General features: G+C 41.4%; 2 protein-coding genes across 5 annotated transcripts in view; one reads left to right on the forward strand and one right to left on the reverse strand.

The window, feature by feature from the left end:
• Nucleotides 1-1,486: 1,486 nt before the first annotated feature.
• LOC122829715 (phospholipid phosphatase 3-like) lies at nt 1,487-10,571 on the forward strand. The gene is made up of 6 exons (XM_044114480.1): nt 1,487-1,839; nt 5,786-5,943; nt 6,087-6,373; nt 7,256-7,313; nt 8,893-9,069; nt 9,195-10,571. The coding sequence occupies exons 1-6, from the start codon at nt 1,638-1,640 to the stop codon at nt 9,291-9,293; spliced, it is 981 nt and encodes a 326-aa protein (XP_043970415.1). The 5' UTR covers nt 1,487-1,637; the 3' UTR covers nt 9,294-10,571.
• Nucleotides 10,572-11,541: 970 nt separating this feature from the next.
• The window catches only part of LOC122829716 (adhesion G protein-coupled receptor L1-like), a 58,632-nt gene continuing 48,179 nt past the window's right edge, over nt 11,542-21,994 (reverse strand). For 2 of the 4 annotated variants that reach the window (XM_044114481.1, XM_044114483.1), the window contains 8 exons: nt 21,542-21,608; nt 20,631-20,719; nt 19,088-19,256; nt 18,854-19,003; nt 18,674-18,770; nt 18,466-18,576; nt 17,938-17,961; nt 11,542-17,064 (listed from right to left, as the gene is read on the reverse strand). In XM_044114481.1, coding sequence (XP_043970416.1) covers nt 15,077-17,064; nt 17,938-17,961; nt 18,466-18,576; nt 18,674-18,770; nt 18,854-19,003; nt 19,088-19,256; nt 20,631-20,719; nt 21,542-21,608 — 2,695 coding nt within the window. In that variant the 3' untranslated portion in view covers nt 11,542-15,076. The remainder of the gene's footprint in view (nt 17,065-17,937; nt 17,962-18,465; nt 18,577-18,673; nt 18,771-18,853; nt 19,004-19,087; nt 19,257-20,630; nt 20,720-21,541; nt 21,609-21,994) is intronic. The other 2 variants (XM_044114482.1, XM_044114484.1) reach the window with 2 other exon arrangements.

Genomic DNA, 21,994 nt, shown 5'->3' on the forward strand with positions numbered 1-21,994 from the left:
TGAAAAGTATTCACATTTGAAGACAAGGACACAAGTCTGAAGACTGAAGACTTTAATTTTAGCTCTAGGTGGCGCTGTTTCTCCTAAGTTAAGAAACATATACATATAAAAATACTTCAGAAGAAGCCCTTGAAACTATCAGGTTAGTGAGGATCCTAGTGGTGTAGCGACTGCCTGCGTTGCTCCATGGCAGGGGTGGGCACTCCTGGTCCTCGAGGGCTGATGTCCTGCAACTTTTAGATGTATCTCTACTTCAACACACCTGAGTGAAATAATGATGTCATTAGCAGGACTCTGGAGAACCTGACTGCACTTGGGAGGAGATTCAGCTGTTGAATTCAGGTGTGTTGGACCAGGGAGACTCTAAGAGTTGCAGGATCAGGAGTGCCCACCCCTGGCTTAAACAAACCCAATATGATTTTCTAAAAGCCCCAACAAGGGGTAAACCAGAATTGGTTAGTTTTGATGAGCCATCCATGACTTGCACTTGGCCACACCTTTAAGAACCTGCGGGCCACATGAATTAACTCGGGACTGGCTCATTTGTGATTCAGTATGTCTTTTATCATTTACTGAAATTCATTTTTTTTTTATCTTAATTTGTTATAAAGATAACAAATTAAGATAAATAAATAAATAAATACCTGATAAAATGCAGATATGTGATAGGACACAGCTTCATTTCTATTTCAAGAATTAAATAAATCTTGTGGTTAATTAAAAGCAAACTCTGAAATTTTCCAGAAATGACAATTTTAGCCTTTTTACAGTTTAGTGAAAATGTGATCCTTACAGGTTTCTTTCTTTCTATTGCTTGTTTGTGACGACCAGAGTTGGTGCCTGTGTCCTGTAGCCACTGGGTGACATTCACAAACGTTTTACATTCAGATCACTCAGACAAGCTACATAAACACAAAACAACTGTTTTCCAATGACGATTTTGTTTATTCAAGTGAACATGTTGAGCTTTTATGCTTCCTTTTCACCGATCAATACTTTTCACTTAATAAACGAAATTTTAGAAAACTGCCTTTAAATTTACTGGATTTTATTTTGTCTATAATTGCTTGGTGATTGGACAAAGAACCAAACAGATTCTTTAAGGTTGCAAGCTATGCTGTTTCACGACACTGTTTATATTAAACAATCTACTGCATTTTGATGTAAGTTTACATGCTGACGTATAAAAACGAACAGTGATTAGTGATGAAGAAAGCCATCATTCCTCCAGACACTGTGACAAATCTCTGATGCATTTGTCTCCGAGCCTTCCGAGGAAGGTGAGGTGAAATTTCTCCGAATCTCGTAGCTTTCCATCTTTGCGGAAAGAAAGGGAAAAAGATCTTATCCCGGCTTGTTTCGCAAACAACTCCATATCTTCCAGATGAATCAGCAGCAACAGGTCGGGGCAGGCCTGGCCAGACAGTGATGAATGAAAGTAAAAAAAAAAAAAAAAACATAAAACGGAAACACTGTAACGTGTGAGCACGTGAATCTCCTGGGAGCGTTTAAATAACACGCAGCCACTGTCCGGGTTACGCACTCAAGCAGCTCCTGCCTTCAAGTTTGTTGTTAGTTGGGATTTTTTTTCTTTTTTTTTCCTCCGCTGAGCTTCAACCCGCAGCCAGGCAGACGTGATGTTGGATACGTTTGGGACGCACACCACCACGGTGGCCGTGCCCAGTGCGGAGCTCCAGCTCAAGGTGCCGGACAAGAAGGTCAGCCTAAAGCCGGCAGTGATGGGGATGGACAGCGGGAAGAAACTCCTGGAGATAACGGGACCTGCTCTGTCAAAAAGGAGATTCCTGGTGGGATTAGACCTGCTCTGCCTCTTTGTCGGTAAATAAACGATCACTCTGAACATGCATTCAGAAAGGCTTATACAGCTGAGCACATTTTTAAGCAGTAGCAGCACTTAAAAAAAACATGTTTGAGAAAGTTTTCGGTGCCTTTCTTTAAAGTATCGTGTTTTTTATGTAAATATAGCGACATAATTTGAATCTCTCATAAGTTATTTGGTTGTGTGGGCGGATTGATTATTGGACGCAATCATAATCAAATGTTTGTGTCGCTGTTTGTGAAAAAACAAACAAAAAAGACAAGTTTAGGGAAAAAAAATGTTTCAATTTGTTGAAACATTTTAAAATGACTGAATTTCCTGTGACCTTGTGGTTTCTCGTTTCCAATTTTAACAGTTGTAATATTCATTTACTATATTGGTTATTCCATTTTTTTTTACATCATTTGGGAAAGAAAAAAATACTCATGCTGCTTGCCTTTACCTTTTTCTGTTAATGTTGAAACGATCCTTTCATGTGTTTATAGGCCTACTTTCCTCTTTTTTGTAACTTCACTAATGTTATCTTCTGTTCTGCTTAGTTGCTAAATCCTTCCTGTTCTCTTAGATAAGAGAAGACACCCAGCAGCTGAAACTGGGACAATCAGGATATTAGAACTAAAATGACCTCTGGTTCGGTTTGCAAGTTACTTTAAAATATGTCCAAGTTTTAAAAAGTTACGGTTTCAGAAACACAATAAATATATTCCATCACACATCATTCCTTTGCCCTCGTAATGAGAGGACCAGAGTGTTTTGTTCGGCTGTGTGACGCACAGAGCATCTCTTGTTGCTGAAAACCGCTAACTAAAGGGAGGCTAAGCAACACTTTTAGCTGATTGGAAATATTTCCAGCACTAAAAAACCTGGACAGAGCTGACATGGAAACTCTTAGGGCTACAGAGATGATATAATATTCAATATTGATTTTAGCTATATTTTGTCTAAACCACAAATTTCAAATTGAAACCCCCTTTGGTTTGTTTTCTAAGAGTTGCCATAAATGAGTAAATCGGTATCAGATTATATCGGCCTGCCTTTCCATTCAGCCGCTCTTTTATCCCTCACCCAGACCTTTGTGAGTCAGTGGGTCACATACCAGTTATTATTGACTACTTTTCTCTGTTTGAGTAATATAACTTGATCAATAATGTTCCACGCTACAAAATAAGTAAGAAAATTTTGCATGATTTGTGCTGATATTGTATCGGATCAATATCAGTATCAGCCAACGCTCAAAGCCGCAATATCGGTATCGTATCGGAAGTGAAAAAGTTGTATCGGGACACCCACAATGCGTATTATTATGGCCAAAAGCATACATAAAAACAAAAGCAGTCACGTCTTAAGTGAAAATTGTGATTCTTTGATAACGTTATTCCAGCTGGGGTCTAATTAAAGGGCATTTAGTTTAAATTGATTGCGAGAAGGGCCTCCCTTCATCTACATGTGAACCCTTCCCTCTTCCTGTGGCGTATTGAGCGCGCTGTACCAGCTGGTCTGTGCATTGCCTGGGGATTTCTGCTCTTTCCATGACAACATCCCAGATCTCAGGGCTCGGGGAAAGTCTGGGGAGGATTCGGTTTAAAGAAATATGCTTACCATTCATGGGTGCTGCATGTTTGTGTGCATCGCCTATTGCTGACCAACCCTCTAGCAATAATCAAGGGTTAAATGGAAAGGCTGTATGGAGAAGTGGTTCATTTTAACAACAGCTTGGGTAAGTTGAGAAGAGAGGGAGCACCGTGAGAAGTCCCTGTATCTCTTTTATCTCTCCACTCCCTGCTTTGTTCGGTGTGCGCAAGCATGCAAAACAGACAACGGAGGAAGAGGCAGAGAGGGGTCGGACGACCAGAGACAAGCAGAGACAGTGTGAACTGGCTCTGGCTCTGGCTCTGCTCTGCTGCTCCATTTACTCTTTGTTTTGCTGGGCAGAGTTGAACTGGAGTCATAAACACCCCCGGCCCCCCTCACCCTCCTCAACAACAGAAACCGTCTCACACACATGCGCAGTGCAGTGGGAGCTGGGTCTTTGTTGGGGCTCTGCCTTACTGCGCTGCTTTCTTCCCAGTCTCAGTGGATTCAGCTGTTATTCATTCGGGGAACAGAAGATCTCTGCTGCTCCTCCTTGGAGTCTTTTGCATCCCAGTGGAGCAGTTTGGTGACCTCCACATTCTTGATTGTCGTCTTCCTGTAAAAAATAATCCACTTTTGACCTTTTCTTCTCTCCCAAATCCCCTTTACTACAGAGCATTTGCCATTGGCTTGGACCATATGTGTCAAACTCAAGACCCTTGGGCCAAATCCAGCCCGCCATAGCTCTTTATGTGACCCTGAACACTAGGTGTGCTTAAATATTATGTTATCAATCAAATTAATGCAGTTTTTATCTGTTTACTGCCAAATTATATCAATCAGTCACCACATTTTCTTGAGAATTATTATGAAAATTTATGGAAAATTAAAAAAAAAACGCACTTTTTTGCGCTAATAATTCCAAGTTTATTGCAGATTTTTCTTAAAAATGTCCAAAACTTTCTTACTTGTACAAAACATCTACCTCTGTTTTACTTGATGTCAGATTATGGTTAGTGAAGTCACATTTGCCGTCATAAATAAGCGCAAATATCGCAAATATTTCAAAATTAGAATCACAAAATGCTGAAAAGATGTTGAAAAATATTATTAAATTTTAAGAATTCATTGATATTTTAACAGTTTGTGAACGGGTTTTATCAATACATTCTGCCACAACCGGCCCTTTAAGAGCATTCATGATTTTGATTTGGCCCAAAAGAAACCTCTGGCTTAAACTTTTAACATGCTTAGCGTTATTTTGTGTTAGGGCTACTCTGATGTATCGGCCAGCCATCGTATCACTCCACCAATGCTGACTCGGTGACTTTCTTACTATATCTAGTGACATTTCAGACAAAGAAAATTGTTATGGCCAAAATCAGAATTGGCAGGTCAGGCTTTTTAAAGATCGGTAATTGGCGATGGGCCAGAAAACTGCATTTGCTGCCTGCAATCCTACTCTGCATTAAAACATAATGAGAAATATCTATCAACAGATCAGTATATATTTTTAAAATGGACATTTTTAGCATAACTTAGCCCAGTATACTGAACACTGAATCAGTTAAGCTAACATCGCAAGCTAACCACTGCAAGCAACCAAGAGCCTTAAATAACTGTTGCATGTAATCGTGAAAGTAGTTTCAAGGTTAATCAAAACACTTGCATCAAACACTTTGGATTTTTGAATCTGAAGTGGTTTAAAGACACAAAGAAATGTGATTTAAAAATAAGAGTGGCTGTCCAGTGGTTTACTGCAGGTGAGTCTGACGGTCACAAACAAAGCAGTTCCTCTAAGACCTTTAAACCGCACCAGGAAAAAGCAATTGCAGAAGCTTGTCAAAGAGATTCAAAACCTTCGCAGTGTTTTATTTATGAATTTGCGATTGAATTAGCGGGTACTTCAGAGCTACATTCAAGGACGCACTCGGCATTAGCATTCCAACATAATTATTGCGAGGTTTTGCACAAATTACCGTTGTGGTGAGTTTTTATTAAAAATGCCAGGTGTGGAAATTTGACTGAGAATCAACGAGTGTTTCTTTTTGAGCGAGAACTAGAAAAAATAAAAAATGCAATTCAATTAAAACAGCAATAATGACTAAATATTTGAGAGCTAGGAATGTTTTAATTGGACGGAGAGTAAAGCTGAAGGTGCGTTCTTGCCTGAGGGTCAATTAAAATTCATGTCCGGTCGTAACACTTGCAGCTGTTCAGCATATCAGAGATGTTCGTCGCCCGTCCGCTTTTCTGTGACATATGTACTTTGACATTTGTGGGTGGTGGGGTTGTTAATCTCTACTGATCAGCAGAGTCTTTACGGTTACCTGTTGGGTTAACCCAGCGTCCGCCTCTTCTCTGTCCACGCAGCATCGATTCCTTTCTTCGCATGCGAGCTGAAGGTTGTGAAACCCTTCAAGAGGGGCTTCACCTGTGGAGACCCCAGCATCACCTACCCTTATCTGTCCAACGAAGCCATTTCAGATAAGCTTCTAATCGCAGGTGGAATCATCATCACAGGCCTTGCAGTGAGTTTTCAAGATTCCTTCCCCACACGCACACACACCTCCTCCCATCACAGCAGCTCATTTTTTATTTTTAAAAACAAAAAAACAACAACAACAAAAAAAAACGTTTCTCGCTTCCTTTTTGAACTTTCTCCAACCTTCAGATTGCGCTCGGGGAGTGCTACCGGGCGCGCTTCCACGGCGTCAGCTCCAAATCATTCGTGAGGAACCTGTACGTCTCCTGCCTGTACAAGGAGCTGGGCTCCTTCCTGTTCGGCTGCTGCGTCGGCCAGTCGCTCACCAACATGGCCAAGCTCAGCGTCGGGCGGCTGCGGCCTCACTTCCTGCACGTGTGCGGCCTCACATACGCGTCGCTCAACTGCACGCCGGGAACGTACGTGCCAAAAGTGAACTGTGCCAACCCGGACCACCGATTAGTGGAAGAGGCCAGGTGAGGATCTGGTTGATGGTGTGTGGGTGCGTGTGTGTGTGTGTGTGTGTGTGTGTGTGTGTGCGTGTGCGTGTGTGTGTGTGTGCGTGTGTGTGTGTGTGTGTGTGTGTGTGTGGCAGAAACTATACAAATAGACAAATAAACTGTCAATAAAAAAGTTATTTTATTTAATTAATTCATTAAAAACAGTCATAGTGTGTAAATTTTAATTCTTTTCAGCAGTTCACTTCACTAAATAAAACAAATAGAGACAGACAGACAGTTTATAAGTCGATTGTTTTTATGTTGGTTATGATGATTTTCACTTACCCAAAACTGAAAATGCAACAATAAAGACAAGGATATTATACCAGACCAATAAAAAGTGAATAAAGGAATGTGGGTTTTAATGTAAAGGGTGGTTAATGCCTGCTAAGGAGCTGTTATCTTCAAAATTTACTTTTAATCTGACAGACGAGCCTCTTTGGAGCTCGTATTATAATTTATTGAATATGACTGTAGATTCATTCATCGAATGAATGAAAGGCCAACATTTTAGTTTCACAAAAATGTGAAAATCTTACATAAAGCCTTCAGCCTTCAGAGGGTGAACCACAAATCAATGGGAAGTTGAGTGGATGGCAAAACTGTGATCAAAAAAAAGGTGTGCAAGTAAAAGGATGTTTATTAATGCAGTTATTTGTGCTCATATATTTCTCTGGGCGACAGCTGATCTACATAACTGTCCTTTCTTGTATTGAAACACTGAAACAAATTCCCCTTTGGATGAAGTTCTAATTTATTGAGGTTCACCTGTAAAAGCGGACGACGTGTTTATGAATTTTCTGTGTGACGTCCGTCAGTTACCTAAAAACCTAAATGCTTTATTTTCTGTTTTTGTAGGAAGTCCTTCTTCTCTGGCCACGCTTCTTTTGCCATGTACTCCCTGCTGTACTTAGCGGTGAGTGTCTACATTTTCTATGAATATCTTCTTTTTTCTTTTCATAAAAATGGAAATACGTCAGCTAAAGAAATGATTATTTAAAGTTTGTCTATGCCTTACTGAAAGTGTAACTTTGTAAACACATACAGAAACCATTTTTCAAAATGTTCCATATTAGTTATTGTGTGTTTGATTGTTTGTAGTCGAGCACTAATGAGTTCACAGTGAACTTAAATGTTATTTTATTGTTTCACCAAACAGACATCGAGGTCTTTTTAAGACGTTTTAAATCATTTTCTTCAGAAGAGTAACTATAACCAAATGAACTGATCAGTAGAGATTTAAACATATCATAAATTCAAGTTTTATTTAATGGTTTTCACATTAAATGGAGTAGAAATACTGTTAATAAATCAATAATAAGTATTGTTGTTAAATTACTGAGCCCCTTAAGCAATTTTAGATAGACTTCTGTATTTGCTTTGCGTCAAACGTCAACTTTCACTTATATTATCAAGAATTTATTTCATCGTTTTTTTCTTTTCCTAGTCCTCCGTTCCTTCACACCGCTAAACACTCTTTCGTTGACCAGCCAGACTCATTAATATTTATCATTCTCCAGTTACAGTCGTCGTGTTCATATATTGGAGAAAATAAAATTAAAATAAAAAAATCCTGCGGCATTTATCTATCGTCAGTGCAGTTGGCGACAAAAAGTGAAAGAATGAGCGAGGACGGGGAGCGAAGGATACGAGGCGGACAAAGGCCGCTTTGTTTCGCTGTGGGAGGAGCGTCACAGCTCGGCTGCATTGTGTGTGAAATGTGTGGATGTGGACGTGGGAGCTTGTGTGTGTGAACCCCGGTGCCCTCACCACAAGTTGGTAGAGTTCAATTCGCTGATTTTAATACTCCAGATCAAGCTTACAGTTATATTAAAAAATAAATTAATTAAAAACTCAATAAGACTAAACTAAACAACTCCCTTAAAACTTTAGACCTTGAATTCAGATTAAGGTTAAAACTTGCAGTTATAATAATTAGTGAAGCAACCAGACTCAAAAACATTTGAAACATCTTTACAAACTCACATAGTGAGAGCAATTTTGTTATAATATTATAATAAAATAATAAACAGGAGGGCTTTTAGCACTGATTTAAATGAATTCAGTGTTTCAACATCTTTACGCTTTTCTGGAAGTTTGTTCCAGATTTCTAATGCATATAACAAAAAAAATAACAAAAAAAACAGCAAATTGTTCTCAAGCGGCTGAACGTTATGGGTTTGCAAATAAGTCTTACAAAAATGAAGTGGGGGGGGGGGGTTAATTATAGGCAGACATTTATTATCAATGAAGGAGAAAGAAAGCTTACAGGAAGTCCCAAACAAAAGACTTCCTGACTTTCATCCTGGGAAAGATCTCTGTTGATCTTTGGTGCTGTCCATTTACTTCAACCAACAGATCTCTCTTTTTTAAAATTTCATTATTTTTTTATTACCGTCAGCTTTAAACCGCTTTTCATTCCTTTCCTGATTTACTCATGAACTGCTGAATGATCTCCAGTACATTAAACATGTTGTTGTTGTTGTTGCTTGTAGTTCTACCTGCAGGCGCGGCTGACGTGGCGCGGCGCTCGCCTGCTGAGGCCGCTGCTGCAGTTCTTCCTGGTCCTCCTGGCGGTCTACACGGGTCTGACCCGCATCTCGGACTACAGGCACCACCCGTCGGACGTGCTGACAGGATACGTGCAGGGGGCCCTCACTGCGTACTGGGTGGTCAGTATTCCTCACCGTCTCTGTTTGGTTCATCGGAGCGCGTCCACATGTCAGAGTCCGCTCGTGTCTCAAGTCGTGTTTGTGTTTGTCTGTTGCCCTCCCCCCGCCTCCCCCGGCACCGCCAGGCTTTCTACATCTCGCCGATGTTCAAAAGCTGCACGTCGGACCTGTCCTCAGCCGAGACGCCGGACGGCCCCTCGTCTCCTCAGCATACTGTCTGCTGAAAGCCCCACGAGCCAGAGGAGCGCCTGGCAATTTCCTCTGACATCACGAGACATACCTCGGCGTTTTGACAGGGCGAGCAGAAAAAGACTTTCGGAGACAATCTCTGCAGCTCATAAAAGAGAGAGAGAGAGAAAAGAAGTGGAAGTGATTGAGAGGAAGGAACAGAAGGAGACTGAAAACTGCGTCTGTTATGTAAACAGACTGAGCCCGCGACCTTTTGCCCTTGTGACTGGTCACGCCCGTCCGATCTGTGAGGTGAGGCTGAAAACAGGAGCCACCATAACTACGCACCACTTGTACATGTAAATATTTTTAAGGCACAAAGGATAACGTCAAGGCACATTTTATGCCAGTGTTAGTGTTATTACCACTTTGCAATGAATAGAAAGTAATATATATATGTATATATATCATATCCTTTTTTTTTTATAAACGCAGATTGTATTATTTAAGAGTTTTTACATAATTTTGTATGCTGCTGAATGTAAGCGCTCATTTTCTCTGCATGTGTTTGGCCAGATGTCGCAGGTTTTGTTGTGTCCTAAGAAAACGACTAATAGACTTCCTAACAGGATATAACATGAAATACTGAAAGTATCAGTAGAGGTCGTCTTTGATGTACACGTGTCAGTGTCGCTAGAAGTAAAATGTTTTATAAATATTTTGTGTGTTTTGATTTGTGATTATTTTCCTCTTACTGCAAAAAAAAAAAAAGAAAAGTATTTTTGATCTACGTTTTAGTGTAAATATCTAAGTAACCTTTAAGCAGGACAAAACTAATTAACAAGTAATTTTTCTACAAGATATTGGAGCTTATTTTAAATACATAACTCCTCAATATTGATGAAAAAGTATTGTTTCCACTGGCAGAAACTGTCACTATAGTCACAGTAAAAGTATCTTGTTATAAGGGATATATTATGCCACTGGAAATAATGCTTTATTGTGTGAAATTAAACTCCATCAACGCTTCCAAATATCTGTAGCTCATTCTACTAGAAAATTCACAAAGTGTTTGCATTTTCAGTTTTATAAAACGTGATAAGCAAATGATTTTGTACAATTTTCTACAGGCTGATAAGAAACATTAATGTTTGTACTTAGGCCTGAATGTCCACAGGAAGGTCTGCTTTGCAATCTAAACCTTTAGAGTTTCTGATATGTTTTGTAAAAACATAAAGTTTATAAAGTTCTGCAGAGTGGATACATAAATCTGATGAAGTACTTTTTTTTTTTTTTAGATGTAAAGTTTTTTTGCACCTGGATTATTGTGTGTGTTTTTCTGTTGGTAATCGTTTCAGTGTTGGTTTGTTTTTTTTCTTTATTTTCATAATTTGTTTTCACAGAATTTTCATCTCCACCAGATCATCTTTCTGTTTTCTCTGCATTATTTTTTCTTTTAGTTTTACATTTGAATTTATTTAAGACAAAAATGAAAATACAACAAAACAATTTCTGTTTTTTTTTTTTAGAACACTGAAGACTTAAAAATGAAAATGGTTGGTTTAAGTTGGACATTTTACCTTCTTTATATATATATATATATATATATATATATATATATATATATATATATATATATATATATATATATATATATATATATATATATATATATATATATATATATATATATATATGTGAGAGAGATTACATTAAACTTAAAACAAGTCTATTAAACATGCCCTCCTCAATAATACAACACTTTGCAAGATATTAATGTGAAATCACACCATAGAAGTAAATTAATAGTAAAAAAAAAAAAATCTTTATTTGATCAAGAGAAGAAATACAATCTTTATTCCTGTCATCAAAATCATACACAGTCATTTTTAAATTAAGTTTTGTATTTAATCTTTCTCCTCAGCAGAACTATCCGGACTCGTCGTTTCATTGAGTTTTTCCTCTGCTGCCTAAAATGACTCTCATCAACTCCATCACTGGAGTCTCAAGAACAAGCTGTCTCTGATTTCATCTCCTCTTACTTCAAAATATGGCTACATCGTCACGTACCAGTTCATTATACTTATATTGCCTGTGAAAATGTCGTTTTTCCATATTTTCACATTTCCTCAGAAATGTAATGATCGTGAACAATGATCAAACTTGTAAAGTTATCCTTTTGATAAACGTTCCAGTTCAAGTGATTTGTCACTGAATACGTTCTGCACTGCTGCCCTCTATAATCACTTCAAATTGATAATTTCATCTTCATTAAAAAGATTCACATTAGTCATTCGTTGGATGTTTTCAGCAACAATTTTCTTTTTTTTTAATCTCTTGGTTTCTGTACAGTTTGGTGCAAAAGTCATTAAGTTATCCCTCAATTCTTCAATAAAAAGTGGCTCTAATCAATATTTCTTTCTATTTCTTCAGGTCTTTTAAATATTTTCTTTTTCACAGATTAACAGCCCTGATATCTGTCAACATTTAAAAGGATATTTGTTTGACCTCTGCACCAAAAAAGCTTTCAAACTTCAAGGGCGAAACCGGTTTTGTAGCAAAGAACAAGTGATGAAACGTTTTCACTTTGCTACTGGAGTCACAGGAACTCAGATGTTCCCATTCCTTTATTTTCTAAAAAAAATAAAAAATAAAAAATCAGGTACCAGCACTGCACAGGAAACAAGTGAACTCCAAAGAAAATTTTGAAAAGACTTGAGGAAAGCCTGAAGAAGTGACTTTTCATTAGAGTCAAAGAGTGGAAATACAGGATGACCTAAGACTTTTGCACTGTTTTGCAGCCGTTTCATCTGTTTTGTACAGAGATGTTGCAACATGTCAGAGTCCTGAATGCCACACAGCAGAGACTGTCAGCCATGAGACCCATTCACCATTTCATACTTTTCTGGTTTTATGTTTCAGTTGATCAGATATTTTGGGTCGGTAAAAGAGCAGCGTGTCATTGAACGCTTCGTACCGACCATCAGTTTGTATCTGCCTTGGTGACCTTTGCCCTCAGTTTGGTCATTAATATCTTACAGTCATAATTATTTTTGATTTGATAAGGAGTCATACTGTCATATTTCATGGGTCACTTGGTCCGAATGAGAACCAGACACACAATGAATGAAATTAGGGTATAATATAAAGAATAATATAAAATCTTTACAAAAAAAATAATGTACAATAAATTAAGTAGGTAAGATTTGTCCAATTTAATCACTATTCATCTCTCAAAAAGATGCTCTAAGGGGTTAATGTCTTACCTGTGTCAGATTACTATCATTTAGTATAAATCCAGATTATCTGATCACAAAGATTAAGCTAACAGCTGGTCAGAGAAAGGCAGAGACCAAAGACGTCTGTCGTCTCAGAACACATTAAGAACACGAGAGCGATTTATGCAAACACCACTTTAAAGATCATTTAGGCCCTTTGCATTCAGTAGATATATGCAGAGAAATGGCTGATTGTTACACAGGAAACTCTGCAGCAATCAACGTAGAAGAAGCCGTACACTAATAATGATCCGCCTGTGTGAAATATTTCTGAGTGAAATATCCTGTTTCTTGCCTGATAAAGAGGAGTGATAACCAAAAATACAGTTTATTCATCATTGCCATGTTGTTCTATCAGATAGTAACTCTGACCAGAAGTGCTTTAGCATCTGATACCCTGGTAGACTCCATCACCAGGTTATGGGCTGGACTGGGGACTAAAATGGCAACATTTGTTACATTTTCAGCTGATGCAGGCGGCTTTAACGCTACAGTGTCTCAAACAAACCAAAAACTTTTGAAAATCTTGTTCACCTCCTCACCTGTGGTGGCGCTGCGCCAAGAACTACTGAAGGAAACAAAACGAAAGTCTCTGAACAAGACGACAAGCACAACTTCCTTCTTCTCAAAATGTAAACAAAAGCGAAGTTTTAGCAGCTGCAGTATTTCTCTTTTGTCTTTGGTGGGAGACCACAAGCCTTTTCTTACGCTAGCGCTAGGCTTATGCGTTTGTTTATGCTGTGTTTACCCAGAATGCACAGTCCGCTTCCCGCCTTTGGGGCGGTCTCCAGTTTGTTTACGTCTACATGTGCATTCAAACTGCACCAGAGTTCACATTTATCAAAATGAAACCTCAGTTTGTAGGCGAACCAGAGTTCAATTGCACATTCATGCCTCTCCAAACAAACTGGGTTTTCTAGACAAACAAACTAGAGTTTAACGGACTAAAAAGGACTGGTGTGAATGCACACCTAAAATCTGTTTCACATAGAAATCCCAAATTTCCACCCCTACCTCCATTTCCCGGGTATATACTCTTTTGACTTCTTTGTAAATAAACTCTCGATGCAAACACAACTACAGTTTATACATAAACTTCTGCACCGTTTCTGAAACAGGGGCTGGAGTCCATTTTGGCCTTGGATCCTTTTGGACATGGTGTCGGCGTTAGGCCCTGGGTCCAACCGGATTTAAGCTAAATTACAGACTGCAGGTAAGATATCAGCCTCATAACAGAACCACACTCCAGTCATTATGAACTATCACTTTAACTACCAAGAGACAAAGTGATATAAAACGGGCAGACAGATGGATAATACATGTTCGCTTTACAGGTAGAAACTGGCAACATGCACAGATGAAATCAAGGCATAAATTGGCAAAGGGGCAAATCGACCCAGATTCCACAGTAGATGTATAAAGTAGCATTTATTTATCCACTCTAAAATGTACATAACTATATTTTCTAATTCGTCATGTGCTATCCAGGGTTTCTGAAAAGAACTTCGGCATCATTTTTTTAAAAATGATCCTCGATTAATTATTAACAAAAATTTCGATCGTTTCTCTGAATGCCTCCATCTCTCTTTGTGCACACAAGCAGAAAAACAGGAACATTTATTTCACATGTTTACTTGAACTTCAATAGCAATACAAGACAATCAGAACACTTGAGGTCGATATGTACAAGGATCTCAGGAGGGGATTTGCAGAAAATCTCTGAGGTTTTACACAATCTCCAGCTCTGCGGTCAGCGAGTTCCTCCCACGGGGCAGTTCGTGGCAGCTCTGGGGGGAACAAAAGTTTTTTGGTCTTGATGTGAAATGGGTCGAGTCAAAATCAGGAGGAGGAGAGAGACGGACAGCTCCTCCAGTCGGTATTGATAAAATGCTTCAATGTGATACACTAAATATACAATAATGTAATATATACACATACTTTCTCTGTCATACGCACATATACCCATCCTTACAGACACACATGCTCATCAAGCTATGCACACTCACTCGCATGTACGCGTCAGCGCATCCTCCTACAGTATGTAGCCTTGCAAAGCCACTATAAAGTCATGCACGAGTTCTTTGAAAGGATTTCTTTCTTTTTTTCTTTTTTTGTTTTGTTTTTGGCAACACACAAGTGCTTCTTTGACACACTGTTTGCTACAGGGAGGGGCAACACCCAGCCAATGAAGCAAAACCTAGGCGACGAGGACGGATTGAGGAAAGCACCGATGATATGGGAAGACACAAGGGAGTTTCGGGAAAGACGGAAGAGGGGAGCAGCAGGAGGAGAAGCAGCTATAAATGGATCACAGTCGTACAAAAGTAAGAAAACACGGGGAAATGGGGGTGGGGGGGAATCTCGTGGTGATTGGGGCGTAGAAGCAGGGAGGAGCCATCATGTAAAATGCCAGAATTGTTAAAGAAGTCCAACATTGTTATTTTTTTTAAAGCATAATCTTAGTTTCCATCTTTTTGGTCTTCACTTTGTTGAAATTGTCACCATTCTCCATTTCCTCCTTCTCCTCCCTGGTATCTATACCCCAATCACCACCGCCCTAGTCACAGGCTCGTCACCCGCTGCATCTGTCCGTCGTCTCCCTCAGAAGTGGGCTCTGCCGCGTACCCTGTCTCTCCGTTTGAAGCTAGCGGCGGGGGCTGGTAGAAGGTCTGCAAGTGATTGGGCCGTGGGCCTAACGGCGGGCGCCCCAGGCTGTAGGGCAGCTCCAGAGTGGGCCGCTGGGGCTGATGCCCACTGGTAGGGCTGACTTCTTCTGGGCCTTCGGGGCTGGTGTCTGGGTACATGTGAGTCGGCGGAGAGGTGCGGGCGTAAAAGCGGGGAGGGGAGCCGCTGCGGCTGTACACCAGCGGAGAGTGGCGGGAGTAGAGTTTACCCGGCGGCGAGTTGTCTTCTCGTGGCGCAAAGATGTTTGTCGGCGGAGAGTTTCGGGAGAAGATGTTCAGCGGCGGCGAGCGGCGGTCTCCGAGGTATAGAGGGGAAGGGTTCGAATCCCGTGTGTAGATGGGCGAGGAGTCTGGATCCAAGTCGAGATCAGGCGTTAAAGGTAGGGTGAAGCTGTCTGAATCCTGTCGCTCACCATGATACCGCAGAGACCCTCTGTCTTTCCCTCTGATCCTCCCGTCTAGGCCTCCATCTTTGTTTTCGAATGAGAAAGACTCCTCCCTGTCCAAATCTATCCCGCCTCTCCAAACATCCAGCGCTCTGTCCTTCTGTTTCTCATTCTCTCGTTCAATTCCTGCCCTCCACCCATCTCTGTCCTTCAGGAAAAATGATTCGTCTGACTCGCTTTCTACCTCACTTCTCCAACCGTCCATACCAAAGTCTTTCTTCTGAGTGATAAAAGTCTCCCCCTGCTCCGTCTCCCCTGCTCGCCACAGCTCGAGTCGTCCGTCTCGCTTCTCAAGCATTTTAGTTTCCTCCCTGCCTCTCTCGATGCCGGCCCTCCACTCATCCATCGTGCCATCTCGCTTATGAGAGGTAAAAGACTCGTCTCGTCCCCTCTCAGTTCCTCCTCTCCAGTCGTCAGACATTCCGTCTCTTTTCAGCAGAAATGTCTCCTCCTTTTCCCTGTCCTGGCCACCTCTCCACGCCTCTACAACCGCTTCTCTCTGCTTCATAAGCAGTGGCTCTTCCAGAGCCTTGTACAGTGACTCTGGCTCCTGTGGCGGTGGGGGCGGAGGTGGAGGGAGAGGTCTGTCTCGGTAGCGATCCCTGTCTCGCTCTCTGTCCCGTTCTGTCCCTCCAGTAGACTCCACCGTGCTGCGGTGGCGGGACAAGGTACCCGGGGTGCGGCTTAGGGTGGCGTAAGGCCGAGCTTGGACATCTGGTGGTCGAGCCGGCTGCCTTTCCTGGTGTCCACGCCTGCCCAGAGTACCTTGCAGCTGTGAGTGGTCTCCGTCTTTGAGTAACTCCTGGGTGTCGGAATCTCCAGAAATGCGTCCGTGCGACCAGCCGTCTTGTAAGCGAGGCGTGGTGCCATGCTCTTGACCCCGTGTGGCAGCGTTTGCCTCGGCGTCCTGTGTGGGCGGCCTTGCATGCGCCCAGCCCTCTTGCGTGTTCTGCCGGGAGCTCGGCTGCACCGTGGCAGACCAGCCCTCTTGCGAGGGCGGCGGGTGGCGGGTTAACGTAGCGGTGTGAGTAAGAGCTGGCCTCTCGTGGTGATGCGGCCTCGCCAGGCTCCCATAGCGCTCGGGCGGAACGGGCATGGGAACGGAGGGGCGCAGGTTGCTCTGCACCAGCTCCGAGATGATCATCTTCTCCAGAGCCGCCGCGTCGGACAGATTACGACGAATTCCGGCTCCGCTGTTGAGATCTGTCGAGCTGTGCGGCGTGAGGAGCCCCGGCGAGACGTCATCACCTCCAAGCCCAACACCCCCCTCCCTGAGGAGGTCAGCGCTGCCCACTACTCCCGCTCGGGACCCGGGCGTTGTACCCAGACCATGGAGGGTGAAGGTGTTGGGGGTGTAGCCTCCATTGAGACAAACACTGTCCAACGCGCAGGATTCCTGGCTCTGTGACACTCCACCCTCTGTGAGGAGAAATAAAGATACTAAAGTTAGAAAAAAAAGGCAGAAAAGACTGAAACAGACGGAAAGGCACATAATGAATGAATGAATGAATGAATGGATACAGATCGGAGTTCATATGTCGCTGAAGGTGGAGCGTTACCAGGAGGACTTAGGAGATAAACAAGCTGTTCCTTAATGAAATGTCTGCTCATGTTGCCACATGGAGAGGTGTAAGTTAAGCCTTCACAGCGCCTTGCAAAAGTATTTCCACCCCTTCAACATTTTCCCACATTGTCACATTACAACCTCCAATGGATTTTGTTGGGATTCTAAGTGAATAACCATCACAGTTTTTTGAAATGTGTTTTCATCTGTCCTGAATTAATACTTTGCGGATGACTCTACCATCTCTGCACGTGAGACTGTAATGTCTCTCCCTTTTTTCACTAAGTAGCTCAAGCTGAGTTGGACTTTTGAATCTTGTCATGGGTTTTCAGTCAGATTCAGGTCTGGACCTTGACTGGAACAATGACGCACATGAATATGTTTCGTTTTGAGCTATTCCATGTTGAGCGTCTTTTTCAGCTTCCCAAAACTTTACTTCCAGTATTACCCTGTATTTTGCTCCAACTTCCTATCAACCCTGACCAGCTCTCATTGTTTCTTTAAAGAGCAAAAAGGTCAATTTTGGACAAACTTCTTCTACACGTTTGCTGTTTGGTCAGGCGGCCATGTCGTGACAAAATGTTGAGACGAATAAGAAGCATGAATAATTTTGCAAGAAGACCACATGGTTTGTGCAAATTTACTTTCTGCAGCTGTTGTACTGAATGAGTTGAAGAAAGAAATGGTGCTCAATGACTTAAAGGAGCACAAAAGGAAAGAGGTCATACTCTGTTTGTTTCTGAAGGTTCCTACTGGTCCACGTAACGACACACAGAGACAGAGAAGGAAAGTGTGAAAAACATTTAGAAACAACAAAAAATATTCAAGGAAAAAAAACGAAATTGACAAAAAAAGTCATCTTTCTCACACTGAAATAAACTAAAAGCTTTATAATTTTCAGGGACAGAATAAGACAGTAGACATGATGAACAAAAACAAGCACACATATATTTATTGGTACGTTATTAAAAATGATGTCACAGTACATAAAATGATCTATAGCCACTCTTTCAGGCTTACTTGGAGTTTATGAGCTTTTAACCTCTAACTTTCATATTGAATATTGTTGTCTAACCTTGGTATTTGTTGAAGTAAAGTTATATTTTATATACTTTGATCGCGGCTACATTGGCTCAGCGCAGGTGATAAACAGGTTGCCTTTTTTATATATTATTTAATACACACTGAGATCCAGAGCACCCACTTGTTTTCTTAGATATACCAGTAAAAATGGGAAGATCGCATGTGATTTGTACCAGTGGCGGTGAAGGGCTGATTGTATCCCTGCGCCAGCATCGTGTCATAGGGAGAAGCTCCAGCATGAGTCTGCAGCATTTGGTTCGTCAGGAAATGGTTTCCCAAAGCAGCTGAAGGAGAGAGAGGAAAAAATTCAAAATATTTTTTTGTTTTTTTTCTTTTCTTTTCACAGCAGGCTGAAAGCAGAGCTAATTCCCCAAACCTCACCTCTGTTAAGAGTCGGAGTGTTGTTAACATCTGCGGCGATGAAGGAGGACTCGGTCTGCCTGCGAACCGTGTCGTTCCACATCCTCCTGATGCGGCTCTGGAGAGGGAAATTAGCTCGCGGTTAAACAGCGGCTGGGGGTCAAACGGAGCCGCCGGCAGGTAAAACGCATCGCCGCGCACCTGTCTGTTCGCCGTAGCTCTCCGGCTCTGGCTGCTGGTGTAGCGGCTGTTGGAGCGAAGCGCCGCGCCTTTCACCGAGTCCGGAGAGCTGGAGGAGGACGTGGCGCAGCACTGGGAGAGGCGCAGGCATCGGCCGTAATCCTTCTGACCCTAAACCGCCGTTTGCGCAAAACGGAGCGTTTATTCGCAGAGAAACGGACGTGTGTAATTGCATGGCGACTCCTGGATGCTGACCTTTCTGGCGAGCGTGCAGTGCAGGATGGTGATGAGGAGGGCCTGGGCTGTGTTGAGGGAGGTGAAGAGGTAAGCCAGCAGGAGAGACGGGCCCGACAGGAACATCAAGCCTGAGGACCAGGTGACGCTCAGCAGGAAGAGGAGAGTCAGGGAGCCCACGGCCCAGGCCCTGCAGGCCGAGCAGCAAGGTCACACAGCATACAGGGAGGTTATTTTATTTATTGTTTTAAAAAAAAATTAAAGACAGTGGTGATGGAGACAGAGAGAGCCTGCAAAAAACTTAAATGTGGAGCAGAACAACAACAGGAGTAGATTATTATTCACGTCTAAATCATAATATAATATAATATAATTGAAAATGTACACAGACCCCACCTGTCGCATGCGGCCGAGTTTGAGCCAATTTTGCAAATATGAAATAGCAAAAACATCTCAAATCTGGTAAAGGCCTTTGCTAAAAAGCCTGCAGTGGTTCTACAGAGTGTTAGTTCAGGGCAGGTGAATGCAAATATAAGACACTTTGTGTGCAAAAACAAAATGCAAAAAGCTATGTCATATTTTATCATTTACATCTGTGCACTGCTTTTGTTGGTCTGCCACACAGAGACTCCAGAGAATATGTTGTGTTTTGTGGCTGTAAGGTGATAAAACAAAGAATGGATTTTGCAACTCATAAAAAAAAAAAAGCTTCAATAAACGACAGCATGCTTTTATAAAATTATTTTTCATTTAGTCCTTTAAAGCAATCTTTTTTTTTAAGAAAACAGCACAAGAAAGTCCCTGAATTTCAGATCTGATCTGTGTTTTCAACATCATCAGTGGACGCCATCTTAGGACCCCCCACAGAAACGTTTCACCTTCCTGTTTCATGTTATGACAAAACACACTGCGGAGACGGCAACCTGAAACCGATTACCTCTGGCTTGACATTCCCCACATCCCCCGTTCCTGTCCACAATAACTGTTATTGTTTTCATTACTATTTTTATCTTGTCACAGAGACAGAGATACGTTTTGTTCGTCCATCAGCACAAGTCGACAAAAACCTCACACCGAGGTTTTGAAACTTCTTAATGTCTCTTGAATTCAGTTTTCCCACAGAACTTGAATAAATACGTTACAAAGACTGTCTTATGCAGGACTTTGGAATAAATCCACCTCTGAAATATTCACAGTAACAAGATTTCCGGTTGCTGTACCGAAAACCTTTCCACGCTTTCTTGTTTTTTTATTTTATTTCCTCTGTGGCTGTTCGGCCCTGCGTGTAATTCACAACGAATCTAAAAATGTTCCTGAGTCGTATAAGAGCAAAGCGGGAACCCCACAGTGAGACACACAGCAAACTTCAGAGAGACTTTTTGCCAATGTTAACTAGAAAACCTTGACATTTCCGACTTCACACATCCAATAAAAAAGAAAGAAAAGAAAAAATGGTGGCGCTGTAAAAGCTCGACACGCCATGAATTCTTCAAACATTGTAACGATTCAAACTCATTCAGACACCGTGACCTTCATTCAAACAGCACGAGGCAGTCTGACTGACCGGAGGTTGTCGTGGCGACTGGAGTCGGGCTTGAGTGCAGCCGTGCTGTGCATCTTGTGTAGGGTCATCACCAAGACAACCAGGTTCAACTGAGGCAAGCGAGCAAAGACAGACATGTTGTTTAATGACTGTAGTTAGAGAGACACTGAAAGAGAAGCTGAACATTTGCAAAAAAAATGTAAACTTTCTTTTATCCCTCTGCAACGGCAACATTTCATTTTAGTATTTCAAAGTGGTGTTCATCCATTTTTCAGGTTTTCTGAAGGCTTTCAAAGTTTCTGTTTGGACTCTGGCCGCTTTGTCAATCGTTGTCAGTCCAGTCGTTGTTCTTGACAGTGGCAGCATATTGCACAGAACAATCTCAAAAAAATAAATCAACTGGAGAAAAGAAGTGTCACACGGTTTTTCTTTTTTAGAAAAAAGAAAAACCTCTTCTGCTGACAGAGTGCATCCTGAGTTCCTGCTAACTGTCTGTTCTTAAACGTCCACACTTGCCCTGACTCAGACGTCAACGTTTTTGCAAAATGCATTTGACATTTGAGCAGCAAAACATTTATTATCTCATGATTTTACTTTTTGCATTTTCCACAAATTGTGAAACAATGCAACGGTCATTAGTTTCTGATTCTGAAGCCCCAATTGGCTATTTTATAACTTATTGGCATCTGGAACTGAGATCATCTGTTATCACAGCGTCTGATTTAAGGTAGCTTCACTTTAGTTATAAGCTGAAAACAATTTGAGTATGAACATTTTGCTACGTGCCACCAGTCCAGCTTAAAACAAAACCCTGATTCCAGAAATAATGTCTGACGCTTTGGAAACAAAACATAAAGAAATGAGAGACAACTGAAAAATATATTTTAAAATCGTGTAAAAATATTTACACGATACAATGCAGCGGTACCCACCGTAATGATGACAGCCACAGGTCCGAGGAAACTCCAGATGAAGTAGTTGTCAGTGCGCAGCCAGCACCTAAAACAGCACCAACAGCCAGAGAAAAAATAAAACTCCTCTTGTTGATGTTAGACAGCAGGAAAAAGATCCGTACATCAAAATGGATAGATGTTCTCACACAAACAGCAATAGATTAAAAACTAGTTCAGTAAAATATTTTTCACAATTCAGAGAGGAGAAGATGGGAATTGGGAGGAGTGTGTGTGTTTGTGTTGCTAGATTAATTAAAACAAGAAATATTAGAAAAAAGGCATATGGGCAGGAAATAATAATTGGAAAATAACTGCCAAGAAGAAAAATAAAAAAAAGCATAACCCACTTGCATTTAGTGTGGTGACACAGCTTGGTTCTGTTCTGTGTTTTGTCTTCGTCTAAAATGTGTGCATTTAAACTTGTTTGTTTTT

The sequence above is a fragment of the Gambusia affinis genome, linkage group LG04 (genome assembly GCF_019740435.1).
Source record: "Gambusia affinis linkage group LG04, SWU_Gaff_1.0, whole genome shotgun sequence".
NCBI lineage: Eukaryota > Metazoa > Chordata > Actinopteri > Cyprinodontiformes > Poeciliidae > Gambusia > Gambusia affinis.

What these genes read in the sequence shown, in the direction of transcription:
- LOC122829715 (XM_044114480.1), top strand. Translation starts at nt 1,638, where the DNA reads ATGTTGGATACGTTTGGGACGCACACCACCACGGTGGCCGTGCCCAGT. An exon ending in CCTGCTCTGCCTCTTTGTCG is followed by an intron (nt 1,840 to 5,785) that starts GTAAATAAACGA and finishes CTGTCCACGCAG; the next exon opens with CATCGATTCCTTTCTTCGCA. An exon ending in CGATTAGTGGAAGAGGCCAG is followed by an intron (nt 6,374 to 7,255) that starts GTGAGGATCTGG and finishes CTGTTTTTGTAG; the next exon opens with GAAGTCCTTCTTCTCTGGCC.